Genomic DNA, 12,818 nt, shown 5'->3' on the forward strand with positions numbered 1-12,818 from the left:
CTGAGCAGAAACTGGGAAAAAGGCCAGAACTGGATCCCAGGAGCATCAAGCTCTCAGGCTGTGTCCCTAAAACAGGAAAATCACACCCTGTGACCGCAGCAGCCACAGACATTTTTACCTCCTTCCTTTGCTGGGTGCAAACTCGTTCCCAACTCTTGGGTGTGTTATCCAAGACAATCATTTATTGCCATTCATATACTGGATGCTTGTGGGTCTGGGTTTGTTTCTTTTTTTTTTTTTCTTTTTTATACAATTTACAAGTTTTAATACAAATGAAATATTTTTACATACATCCCAAAAAAATTAATATAAAATATACAGCATTTAAAAACATCTTGATGTAGGAAATTTCCTTCTGAAGCCATGCACTCTGACCCTTAGACACTTCAATGGCTGAGGGAAGGGTGGCACTGGCAAGACCGTCCTAAAGGCTCCATTCATACACTTTAGCTCCCTCCAATCTAGATGGGGGAGGAGGATGCAGGAAAATAAACATTTGTGGTCACCCAGAGGAGGAAATCTTGAAGGTGCCTTCTCTAGAGGAAGGTGTGGCCAGCAGGAAGCCCTGGAATCTGCTGCTTTTCAACACCCACAGCAGTTCATGGCACAGGACAAGAGCTGAGGTGTGGGTGGGGGCACAGCTGGGACAGCAGTGAGCAGCTCTGTGCTGCTCTGACTCCAGCTCAGCTTGGCCACAGAGATCGTACCCCACTTGTGATCCCACCCTGGCATAGGGAAGGAAAGCTGATTTCTCAGGGGCCAGGTGTCACAGATCTGGAGCTGGCATTCAGTGAATTGAGGCTAAGAAAGGTGCAGCTTGTTCTCCCTGAGCCCTGCAGGTGCCAGGGCAGTGAGGGCACAGTCCAGCCTGGCTGGCAAAGGTGGGCAGACACTGCTGTGGTGCAGGGCAGGAGCCCTGTGAGCCCTGTGCTTCCCCAGGGCGCTGCTGCCTCCCTGTCCTGTGCCATCCTGCCAGCATGGCATCTCTACATCCACCCCCAGCTGCAGGAACCGGGTCCAGGGCTTGGAACAGCCCCAGCTGCCCCTCCAGCACTCTCAGTGTGTCCCCAGAGCTCAGGGCTTGGCTGTACCCAGCTCTGCTCCTCTGCCAGCCCCACAGCAGGGTGAGGGTATTGCTTAGAGACACTCAGACACGTCTGTGCTCTCTGGTTATGCTGAAAAGTGAGGAAGACAAGGTAGAGCAGCAGGGCAGAGCTTGGGGGTTCCAGCCAGCTCCCTGCCTGCCCAGGAGGGATCAGCTGCCACTTGTTATCTCTGGTACCAAAGAGGAAGTAACAGCCAAATACTGTAGTGTTAAATGTTGGGGCCAAAACCAGGGCCAGGATTTACCAGCTTTAGTCAGTGTTTAGAATTAGAGTCAGTGTCTCCATGACCTGCAAATATTCTGGTAGCCAAGCCTGTGTGCTCCTGTGTGGCCCTTGGCTGTCAGCCCACAGCAGGACCAGTGCTCCCAGTACAGATGGGGTCTCGTCAGAGCTCAGGAGCTTGTGTGCTGCACTGGGGCAGATCAGGGTTTGCCAGAGCCCTCAGGGGAGGGTCCCTCCAGGCAAACGAAGAGACCTCCAGAAAAACACTGAGCAGATGTTGCCCAGGGAGGCTGTGGCTGCCCCATCCCTGGAACTGTTAAAGGTCAGGCTGGACAGGGCTTGGAGCACCCTGGGATAGAGGAAGGTGTCCCTGCCCATGGCAGGGTGCCCATGGCAGGGGGTGGAACAAGATAAAGCTTTAAGGCCCCTTCCAACCCAAAGCATTCTGTGGGTCTGTGTGAAGGCATCAGCACAGAGGGGAGAGACTTCCCAGCACTATCACAGACAGACATGATTGGGCAGGGTTCCCTGTGCCTTGGGGAGCCAGAACTGGATGCAGCACAATCCAGAGACTGGGAAAGGAGCCATTCACCAGCTCTGTATTAGTCACAACTGCAAGTTGCAGATATCCTGCCTGGAAAGACATCCCCTCCCTCTAAGGCAGGACAGTCAGGGCTCAGGCTTTATCTCGAGCTGTGCTTGTCTCAAGCAGGCACATTACTGAAGCAGAACAGCAGCTCGGATCACAAACAGGAGAACAGCTACAAAACCTCTCTGGGGGCTGTTAAAGAACATAAAAGCTGGTTCAAGAGGGCTGCAGGAAGCTGAGCCATGCTGGCTCCCCGCAGGCAGGCAGAGCTGCCCTCCCTCGGCACCGGATCACAGGCGGCTTTGCCCAAAGCCCTGCCCCATCCCGCTTCCGACACAGCCAGCACACGGCTGTGACAGCGACACTAGAGGGCAGGGCTGGCCTGTTCCCAGTGTCCCCTCGGGAATGAGAGCTCCCAGCACTCGGGACTGCAAGAGGGGTGGCTCCTTTGCCCCGCACACAGCGCAGGGAGGTGGGAGGGCATGCACAGGCACGCACACACGGAGAACAGGCTGAAGTAGAAAACCAAAACGGGATTCAATAGAGATCTCCTGCTTCAGCAGCCCTACTGGTCCCAGATTCTCCTGTCAGGCCCAGGAAACCCATCTGCTCACAAAGAGGAGAGGAGCCACTTCATTTTAGCATCGCCATGATACTAACAAATACCTCCAGTAATAAATAAATAAAGGAAGAGCAGCCTGAACAGGCACCAGAGCTTGCAGGTTCCTGTGAGGGTACCTGGTAGGCTGGGAGGGGGCTGCATACCTGTGGGGGGATCCCTGCCTGGGCCCTGGGAAGGTGCAGGTGTAGTTTTGCCAGGAGGCTGTCTGGTTTGCATGTGTGATGGAAAATTCCCTGAGCCTTTGGTGCAGCCACTCTCCCAGTGGCTGTTTGGCCCTGGCTCCAGGGAACTTGAGCTGGGTGCTTTTAAAATGGCGAATTCATCCCCAACTTGGTTTCAAACTGCAACTTCTGCCTCTTTTGGTAACGGACACGGACCCTGGAGAAGAAGAAAGAAGACAGTCAGTATGCAGAGGGGTGAAAGGTAAAACTATTCCACTGCCATTCCTGAGCTGCTAGCCCTAAGAAGCAGGGAAGCCCCTGGCCTGAGCCCTGTGGTAGCCTGGGAGGGGAATCAAATCCAGAGAGCAGCCCATGGTGTCAGTCCTACCTCATGCAGCTGAATCCCATCTCCAGGAACACCAGACACAGCACAGAAAGGTCCAGAAACCCTTTGCAGGAACTGAGATGGTGTCTCCATCCCCATCAGGGTTCCCTGTAATCCCTGCTTTTCCTCCCCAGCCCATTTCCTGAATCAATGTTCATCAGTGTTGACTCCAGCCCTGGCTGCTCCCTGTGCTGGGAAGAACAGCCAGTCACTGCCTGCTACTCATTCTTGGCTTCAGCCACTTCCCGTGCAAACCAGTCCCACAGTCCAGGCTCTGTGTGAAGGCACACTTCCTCTGCTGTGATTCAATGCCTCTCTGTCCTCATGGGACAAGATGGAGCGAGCAGCCCTCCCCAGTTCCACACTGGTGTTGGATAGACCTTGGCTGTCTCCCTCCCTTTGGTCTGAGATAAGGAAATTTTGTTCTCCCTTCCTGCTCCCAATCACTGCCACTGCCCTTCTGTGACCCTCCTTCCTCCCCTGTGCTTCCTCCCTGGGAGGTGGAGCGTGGGCCTGCACACAACAGCCAGGTGATTTACACAATGCAGTCAGCTTTTCCTTTCTGTTCCCCACCCTGTTCCCTGGGTATCATTATTTTTTGCAGCTCAAGGCCAGGCTGGAGGGAGGCTTCAGCTCTTTCTCCCCATCCTCCCTACAACCCCCATACCTGATTTCATGCAGCTTGACAATCTCATTGATGATAACCACAAGGACCAAGGAAAGAAAACCCAGGAGCCACGCGACCGGAGAGATGGAGACGTGGCTAAAGGTCAAAGAAGAGTTGAGGTTTTCCCAGAGTTTCAGGTCCAGCACAGTCTGTGCCACTTGCCCCAGTACTCTAAAATTAAGAACAGACACAGCAAATCTCAGCAGACCTGGCAAGATTCCCAGGATCTGCAGATCAGGGTTCAGGCCCAGATGAAATGCTCACACCAGAGACCCTTCACCAGTTCAGCAGTGGAAGATCAAATGCCATGCACCTGATTCTCCTCAGCACCAAGAAACTGGTGCTGGAGTGGGCCTGGGATCCTGGAGCCCCTTCCCAGGGGCTGTGGGTACTCACACAACAGCCACAGTGAGCGTCCACCAGCGGTTGGACAGGGGGCTCTTCTTCCACAGGGGCTTGGTGCGATGCACGTGGGTGATGGATATGAACACTGCAGAGAAAAGGGGATTATCCAGCATCACACACAGGTACAGCACTTCACAAGGCACATCAACACCTGCTACTTCTAAGGGATATGGGGCTCATGTCCCTGGAACCAGCTGACCATTTGGGGTTCCTTCAGAGCAGGCTCCTCACAGCAGTTCCAAGCCCCTGGAATGCACTGGGGCAGTGCAGTTGTACTGCACACCATTGCTCACTGGTTCACAGCCTGGGAGCTGAAACTGAGCAGGCAAAGGCCCAGCTCTGGGGAGTGGGACAGGGGTGAGTGTGCCCTTGTTCCAGGGCTGCAACAGAGGAAAGCTCCAGCCCAGAGGGAGATTTAGCCAGAGACCCAGGGCTGTCTGTACAGGACCCAGCATCGGCTCAGCTGCCAGGCAATGCACCCCTGCCTTGCCTTGGTGGTCGGAGGGACACAAAAGCACAGCAACCCACTCTCCCCAAAGATGGAGATCCAATCAGGAAGCATTTCTGTTGGACTGGACACCTGCACATGTCAACACACAGTGCTCTGCCTGGGGCATAAGGGACAGGGAACTGAGACCCTTCAGGACCCACCCTGCCAGGCAATGGGTGCAGGTGATGAGAGTCAGCCAGGAGCTGGCCCCACACCCCTCCAGAGGGTTTAAAAAGGCTTCCAGCTCTCAAACAGTCACAGCTGCATCAGTCCCCTTTGTGGGAAGGCAGTGGGGTATTTCACAGAACAGCCACAGGGATATAACACTTTTGAAGGAGGGAATATTTTTGGAGAGCTTCACGTGCTGGTACTAACTTTCCAGAAGGCAAAAGGGATGAGACTGGACAGAACCAGTGCTTCACCAGACTGGTAGGAAGCAGAATCAGTTCTGAGGGTGTTGTCTTCAATCTGCCAGGGTAATGTTTAGTGAGACAGGGGGATCTGTGCTGTGAGGCCACTGCAGTGTCTGCTTCTATTAGGGAGTTTGTGCTCTGGCACAGGGGGCAAAGAAAGAGACAGAGGATGCAAGCTTTCCCCCAGAGCAGAGAATGGGGTTCTGGACTTACCTGTGTGCAAAACAATCAGGCCAGCTGTGAGCTTCTGGGCTACCAGGAGAGCATTGGAAAATGTCCCAAACCAATCAGGAGCACCATAAGCATTGCTAGTGAATGAGAGGACACAGGAGAGTCACCAGTGGGCACTTAACTGACCTGTTCCCACCAGGGCCACGTCCTCCTTCAACAGCTGAGGAATCTGTGGGTGAGCTCAGGCTGTCCTGGTGGTGACAAGGAGGTGACAGGGGCAATGATGTAGCTGTCAAGGCTACAGCCCTGGTGGGTCATGGAAGAGGCTGAAGCTTGTTAGAGGACTGGAAAGGGCAGGAGCAGTGGGGATGTGTGCCAGGCCCAGTTCCTCACCTGTGCAGCATGATGGAGGAGCAGGCTGTGAGGTTGAGGCTGGTTGTGTTCACCCCTTTGCAGGACTCGTGCAGGGTGAACCCGAAGCAGATGAGGCAGGAGCAGATGGTCAGGCTGAACTTCAGCAGGAAGCAGAGCAGGAAGTAGTGCTGAGTCTGGAAAAGGGAAAGAAAGGAGGATGACATGGGCATGTCACTGGTACAACCTCCTCCCCATGACCATCAGTGGCTGCAAAAGACAAGCTGTAGTACAGATGAGATGCTGCCCTGAGGATCTGCCTCAGGCATGCTGGAACAGGAAATTCCCTCCCTGGCTCCTGCCAGGGATCAATTCACTGAGCAAGCTAGGAAGCAGTGTCACAAACACATTTTATGAAAAATTCTTTCCTTAGGGTTTTTGATCCTGAAAAGCCAAGAGGCCTCAGAAACAAAATCTAAACAATGATTATCTGCTGCTGTGGAATGCAACAGGTGGATCTGTGATTGGTCCATTTTGATTGTCTCTAATTAATGGCCAATCACAGCCCAGCTGTCTCTGACAGACACAAGCTTTTGTTATTTATTCCATTCTCTCCTTTCCTTGCAAGCCTTCTGATGAAATCCTTTCTTCTATTCTTTTAGTATAGTTTTAATATAATATATATCTGTATATTATATTAAAACTATATTATATATATATTATTTATATATCTAATATATAGTTATATATTATATATTATATTAAAACTATATTATATTGAAATATTATATATATAAAAATAAACCAGCCTTCTAAAACATGGAGTCAGACCCTGGTCTCTTCCTCATCCTGGGACCCCTGTGAACACCACCACAGCACAAGGCCTCAGCTATGGCCTCCCACCAACACTAGGCCAAAACTGAAGAGAAAAATATGTGGACAATTTAAATCTGAGGGGCCACCTACCTTCTTGGGAATGGAAGTCAAGTTTTTTCCTGTTGCCATGGTCATGATGGAGCTGTGGGGAGGCTTGCCCAGGAGCGAGATACTGGAGAAAGGTAAGTTAAGTGTCTCAGTAATGTGTTCAGGCACCAGAGCTACTGTGCTTTTATCTAACATTTGAACCCAAATAACCTACTCAGACTGCTTGAAGGTGTTATTCATGGCAGGTACAGACAGAGAGAGAAGTCAGAAAAAAACCACCTGTGGTACCTTGGCCTCTACCCGACACCCCAGACTTTCCATCACACCAGGCAGGGGTGAACACAGCAGCACACAAATGCTCCTGTCACTGTTTCCAAGCACTTTGTCAAAGCAGGTGCCTGGGATAATCCCTGCACCCTTCTCAGCATGCTGTGGGTGAAGTCAGCTTTCTCTCAGCATGGACACAGTAAGGCTGAGAGAGGGCTCTGTGCATCCTGGGGGGAGTGGGAGGAGATTCCACCTGACAGACTCACCTGAGCAGAGGGTAGCAGAAACAGGAGAGCCACACGATGTCTGTGGTACTGAGGATGGGGGGCAGCTGCACCAGGCAGGAGAGGAACTGGACAGAAACAACCCAGAGTGAAGAGCATGAGCAGTGCTAGGACAGACCTGTCACCCAAAATGCTGCTGCCTTCCCTGAAACACTGGGGTGAACTGGTAACTGGGCTGCCACTGCACAGCCCCTCCATAAGTTCCTATGGCAGGAGCTGCAGGGGATGCTTTTCTCCAGGGAAAAAAGATTTGAAGGTAAATGTATGAGGATCAGGGAGAAGGGGCAGCACAGGCTGAGATAACCAAGCCTCCATCTGTGACCTCCCCACACACACTGTGCCAACCTGACTGAAGGCCACGTTCCTCCCTGGAGGCTGCCCCACTGCAGCGACCCATATCCATGTGAGCCCTCCTGTCCTCTGAGCTAAACACTGTCCCCAGCCAGGCCAGGACTCACCTGAATGACAACCAAGGTCAGCTGGCACTGCAGCAGGAAGAGGAAACACTTGCGGATGCCGTAGGTTGCATGCCTGGCCTGGAAGGAAGCAGAAGCCCTCAGAGCCCTGCTGGGAGCAGCTCCAGCCAGGAGCAGTCACTGCAGGCAGGGACAGGACATGTGGCCTGCAGGGGAAGTGGGAGGGGACAGCATCTAGACACACTGAAAGCAAAGAGGGAAGGTCTCCTGCCCACATGGAGAGGTTCTGAAGGAAAGGCAGGATTTAGCCAAGGGGTAAGTTTGTTTAAACTCCCGTTTTTTGGGGGGTTTTGCTTCTCCTTAACACTGCATTGTTGCCTGGCTAGGGATCTCTGCAAGATTATACTTCATCCAGATGAACAATATTCATGTTCTGTTACCATAAGACACCATTTCCAATCCATTCCCTACACCTTGGACCAGGAGGGCCAGGCAGGAAGATTCTCCCTCTTGTGCTTCCTGGACAAAGGCCACGAGTGTCACCCTGTTCTTCTAAGTTCTTCTCAGCCTTCTGATGTTTACATTTTTGTAAGGGAATTTCTCACACAGTTTTCATGTAAATAATGATTGTTTTGAATTCCTTTCTGTAGGAGGAGAAATTTGATGGACTGTTGGTTTGACAAGTATGGCTAGAGAGGTGGCAACTTCATCCTCCAATCTATGGTCACTTTTGACAGTCTATAAATACTAGAGTTCAGAAATAAACTATGCTCCTTTGACCTTGGACATTCCAGCTTGTGTGTGTCGTTCATTTTGTGTCCTATTGTGACACAGGGGACACAAGCCAAGCTCCTGCTGGCAGCACTGTGGGCACCTGGAGCACAATGCCGGTGTGAGCTCCTGGCTCTGGAGATTGCTGGGCTCACCTGCTCTATGAGCCTGATGATGCTGGTGCTCTCCTCCTGGCGGAAGGACATGGAGCAGGGCAGGCTGTTGAGCTGCCCTGAGAGCTGCAGAGGGGTCAGCTCCTCAGAGCCATTGCTCAGGGTGGTGCTGGTGGCATAGCCAAAGGTCTCCCAGGAGCAGCGGGATGGGTAGAGAGGGTCCAGGGCTATACTGCAAGGACAACACAGGGCTTGGTGAAAGGCCTCATCCCAGCAAGGAAACTGTCTCACTGCAGGCCAGCTTGGAAGGTCACTCTGTGCTGTGCCATGCTCTGTATACTTTGCTCAGGCAGAGAAGCCTGAGCTAGAACATGAAATTAGGATCAAACTCCCTGGAGTTCATTTACTCACAGAGAAATAATGAACATATTTGGGTTTGTGGCACAAGGTCAACCAATTGGCTGATCCATGGGGTACTTTCACTCTTTCACCCAATGGAAAGGATCTGTAATGGCAGTTGGGGCACAACAGTCCAGCATGTAAGAGACTTTCTTCCTTCAGGACATGGAAATACCTCTGTGTGTCAAGGGCCTTAAACAGACACCCCCATCCAATCCCCCCAGATCTCCCTCTTGTAGACAAAATGGACAGAGCAATTGGGGTGTGACCCTGGGTACTTGCTACGATGGAGGCAAAGGCAGCTGGAGGAGGAACAGAGCCTGCCCCACCTGATGTCACTCTGCAGGAAGAGGCAGCTGTTCCGAAGGTTGGCAGAGCTGCCCAGGCAGCAGGTCACCTCCCCATACTCCTGCATGATCTTGATCATCTCACACATGGCTGCAGAGGGACAGAAGGAGCAATAGTGTGTTATGTCATTACACACACAGAAATGCAGTGTTTCACACTCTTTCCAATCTGGATAACAAACAGATCCTTTAAAACTGCCCCATCTGATACTCATCACTGTGTACATTGAGATCCACAGTCAAAGCACACAATTAGAAAGTTAATTTACTGCAGAGCAGGTGCTCTATCTACCCTGCCACTGCCAGAATTCTCTGTGGTTCACAGAACTATGACCCAGAGGTTTGCATCTCCAGCACATCTCTTTCAGACCAGAGCTGTAGCCTGGGTGCATAATACAGCTTCAGCATCAAATGCTCTTGTTAGGAAACAGCAGAAATGAAATAAACCTAAATAATTCAAACTGAAAATAAACACAGTGTTTCAAACTCAGCAGCACATGACTAGTGTTGCTGCAAGTCTAAAGGAAGGGAGGGAATGTAACAAACCACTCCAAAGGCAGTGCCACTTGTAGCCATACTCAGAGCCAGCCCCTGTTCCTGCAGTCCCACCACCACCACCTCCACCCTTTATCAATGTTTATTGACATCCCTAGGGCCTCTTAATCAAAGCTGCTGTTTGATTTGATTTTAGTTCTGTAGCTCCATGCACAGTGCTCTGTGTATACATGGACTTTCCAGAATGCTCCAGGCAAAACCCCCCAAACCTCCCCTCTGCAGACTCCCTTGTAAACACCTTCAATAAATGCCTGCTGCACAAAGACTGCAGCACTGAGGGGTTGGGTCAAGAGGGGAGCTGCCACTTCTGCCAGAGAGAGGAAATTTGGGCACTAAGAGTGAAGACAGACTGGAATGTGATTGACATGCTGGAAACTGTGACCAGAGGTACTGAAATGGCAAATCATAATGATGCTCCACACTCACTGGAGATTTGGCAGTTATTTGCCAGTTGAGCACTCAGCCCCTTTCTTTAAGTAATACCTCAGAGAGAGAGAGAGAGAGATTTTGTCCTTTCTGTTTCCTGCAATCAAAAACTGCAAAGCAGCAGAAGGTGTTAACAACAGCAACTGCCAGGGGAACATTCTTCTGGGAAGTGATTTCCAAGTTATAGAAGAGTTGTGAGCAGAGATCAAATTCTCCTGGTACACTGATAACACTTATTTAATGAAAGGCAGTAGCATTTTGGATGTTTGCTTTTGTGTCTCTTATGAATGCAAACTGAAAGGGTTCTCAGCCCAATTCAGCAGCTGGACAACAGCTGCACTAAAATTCAGTTAACACCTGGCTCTCCACAGGTAGCAACAGAGGGTAATTAACATCAACAAGTCCTTCTAAATTTCTGGAATGTATCCCCTTCCCTTCCATGTCTACACTTGGATGGGCCAGACCAAGGAGCTGGGGAAGGAATTCATGGACAGGAGTAAGAAAGGGCACTCTGTTGGAATTTTAGCTGACTAGAGACTGGAAAAGTACAAGGCCGTGGCTAATTCCAAGTCCTGCACCGGGAAGATAGCGTGTCCTTGGGCCTAGCTGTAGTGTGATAACAAATAGTGAAAGAGACATGAGAAAAAAGAGATGTAATCCCTAAAGAACAGAAAAGAACTAGTGTTGTGGTGTGGCCAATGGACGGTGTAAATTGCAGAATATTCATGAGCTCATTACTTGCTGTATAAGTGTCTGATGCTCTCCTCAATAAACAGAACTTGCTGATGACTCACACTGAGCCCCGAGTTTTCCCTGCTCCCGACAAATGGCTCATCCCCAACAAACAGCTCATTCTGCAACAGCACTCACTCTCTGGGGTGCAGTCTGTGAACAGGGGCACCAGCAAAGGCACGTTGTCAATGTTCTGGAGGTGAGGTCTCACCTGGTGGATCCCCCGGGGGAGTTTGGCCTGAAAAAGAGAAAGGACAGATAAAGCAGGGGTGTGAGAGAGAGGCATTCCAGAAGGAACTGCTGAAATGAGAATGATGATTCCTAGAATTATGTAACTTCAAGATCAGATACAAAATCATGTTCCAGCAGATAGAACTGGCTTTCCCAAGGCACTGCCTGAAGTTTTCTGATAAAGTTCTACACTGACCTGCCAAGCTGCCTGTTCTTGCCCTCAGGGTTTGTAAGGTCAGTGTAACAAACCTGTGCTCAAGGATTCCTGAGGACTTTTTACTGTGTGGAGAATCTAGTCAGACACATCTGCTGTCTTCTAGCAACTGCATCTATTTCAATTGCAGCCACATCAGCCTGCAGCAAGGCAAGAAGGGTTCTTGCCTTCTAAAACCAGGCCTAAGAGATTTTTTTTATCTGTATCTCTGATATTCCTGTAATCTCTGCTGAGCACATGTGAGGTCTTTCTGAAGCAGGAAGGGCTTGTCTCACACTCTGACCACTGGGCAGCACCAGTCTGTGGCTCACAGCTGGAGGAGAGAGTGTTTCTTCTGTCTGCATGGAAAGTGGGGATGTTCCCACTCCCTGCCCAGCCCAGGAGACCCAGGGGAACTGAGAACCAGCTCTCAAGGTTACCCCATGTTTGCTAACCTCCATTCCTAAACTCCTAAGCAAAGAGCTGTTCAGCAAAAGTAACTAACTGAGAGAATCCCAAATTTCCCAGGCTCTAGATACCCTGCTGGAAGAGAGTGAGAGAAATCAGGGGTCCCAATGGAAACCAATCTCCTGTGAAAAGGAATTTCCTCTGGGAGTACTGAGGTGACACTCCTGCCCATGACAACAGCAGAAGGTGCACAGGGAGAGGGGCCCTCACCCTGTTGCAGTCCTCCAGGAAGCTGGGGATATCACTGTCTGTTGGCTGGAAGCTGATGAGATCCGAGTGCCCTTCCTCCTCCATCAGCAGAAGCCCCTCCACATCATCTCGGGAAACTGGAGCAGAGAGGAGCAGCATAAACAACAACCCCAAACCTGCCTGTGCCACCCCTGTGCCACCCACCCACGTGGGACATGCACGTGGCACTGCAGAAGCCAGGAAACGTGAAGCCTGATTTTCTGGGTTAGCAACACTCAGATCTCCCACTCAGTCATACAAAATGCAGTATTTTTAGATGACTAATCTGTTCAGAGGTAGATATGTGAGCCTAGTCTTGGCTCTTTTGAGACATGATACTTTATCTGTTCTGCTGTCCTTCAGGGGAAGAGAATAAAGAAATCCCAGCTGAAGTAAGAAAAAAAAGGAGTAATGGACAGGCAAGTGACCTTCAGTGGTTTGACCAGGGCCCCAGCAAGAACCAGAAGCACTCATGAACACATAAATTCATGGCAGCTGGTGCACAGAAGGATGTCTGTTTCCAAAAACTTGGTACTGGCTGGCTAGAAAGGCTATAAATGTAAAGTGATGTCGCTTACACACATGCACCTGAGGCCCATCCAGTTTTGTGCTCAAATCTCCTACAGATCAAGTGTCTGGTGTGGACACAGGAACCTATGAATGGGTTTAGAAGAAGCACCCAGGAAACAGATGGCATTCAGAGTGGCCAAGGCACAGTTCTCACCCTGATGGAGGTCATCGTGCAGGGAGCCAGCATGGCTGGGGCTGGATGGGGGGATCTCTGAGCCAGGCACATCACCATTGGGTGTTAAGGATATGTGACAATTCCAGCCAGTCTCCAGACCCATTTTCTCAGCAAACACCTGTGGGTGAGCAGACAAA

General features: G+C 50.8%; 1 protein-coding gene across 1 annotated transcript in view; it reads right to left on the minus strand.

Annotated features, from left to right (window-relative positions):
* Positions 1 to 162: 162 nt before the first annotated feature.
* The window catches only part of TMEM94 (transmembrane protein 94), a 51,709-nt gene continuing 39,053 nt past the window's right edge, over positions 163 to 12,818 (minus strand). The window contains exons 20-32 of the mRNA XM_059485536.1: positions 12,661 to 12,799; positions 11,919 to 12,034; positions 10,955 to 11,054; positions 9,086 to 9,194; positions 8,400 to 8,589; positions 7,516 to 7,593; positions 7,040 to 7,125; positions 6,549 to 6,630; positions 5,625 to 5,779; positions 5,274 to 5,368; positions 4,149 to 4,242; positions 3,753 to 3,923; positions 163 to 2,917 (exon numbers count right to left, since the gene is read on the minus strand). Of these exons, the coding sequence (XP_059341519.1) occupies positions 2,845 to 2,917; positions 3,753 to 3,923; positions 4,149 to 4,242; positions 5,274 to 5,368; positions 5,625 to 5,779; positions 6,549 to 6,630; positions 7,040 to 7,125; positions 7,516 to 7,593; positions 8,400 to 8,589; positions 9,086 to 9,194; positions 10,955 to 11,054; positions 11,919 to 12,034; positions 12,661 to 12,799 (1,488 nt within the window). The 3' untranslated portion in view covers positions 163 to 2,844. The remainder of the gene's footprint in view (positions 2,918 to 3,752; positions 3,924 to 4,148; positions 4,243 to 5,273; positions 5,369 to 5,624; positions 5,780 to 6,548; positions 6,631 to 7,039; positions 7,126 to 7,515; positions 7,594 to 8,399; positions 8,590 to 9,085; positions 9,195 to 10,954; positions 11,055 to 11,918; positions 12,035 to 12,660; positions 12,800 to 12,818) is intronic.

This window comes from Ammospiza nelsoni, chromosome 19, assembly GCF_027579445.1.
Source record: "Ammospiza nelsoni isolate bAmmNel1 chromosome 19, bAmmNel1.pri, whole genome shotgun sequence".
Lineage (NCBI taxonomy): Eukaryota > Metazoa > Chordata > Aves > Passeriformes > Passerellidae > Ammospiza > Ammospiza nelsoni.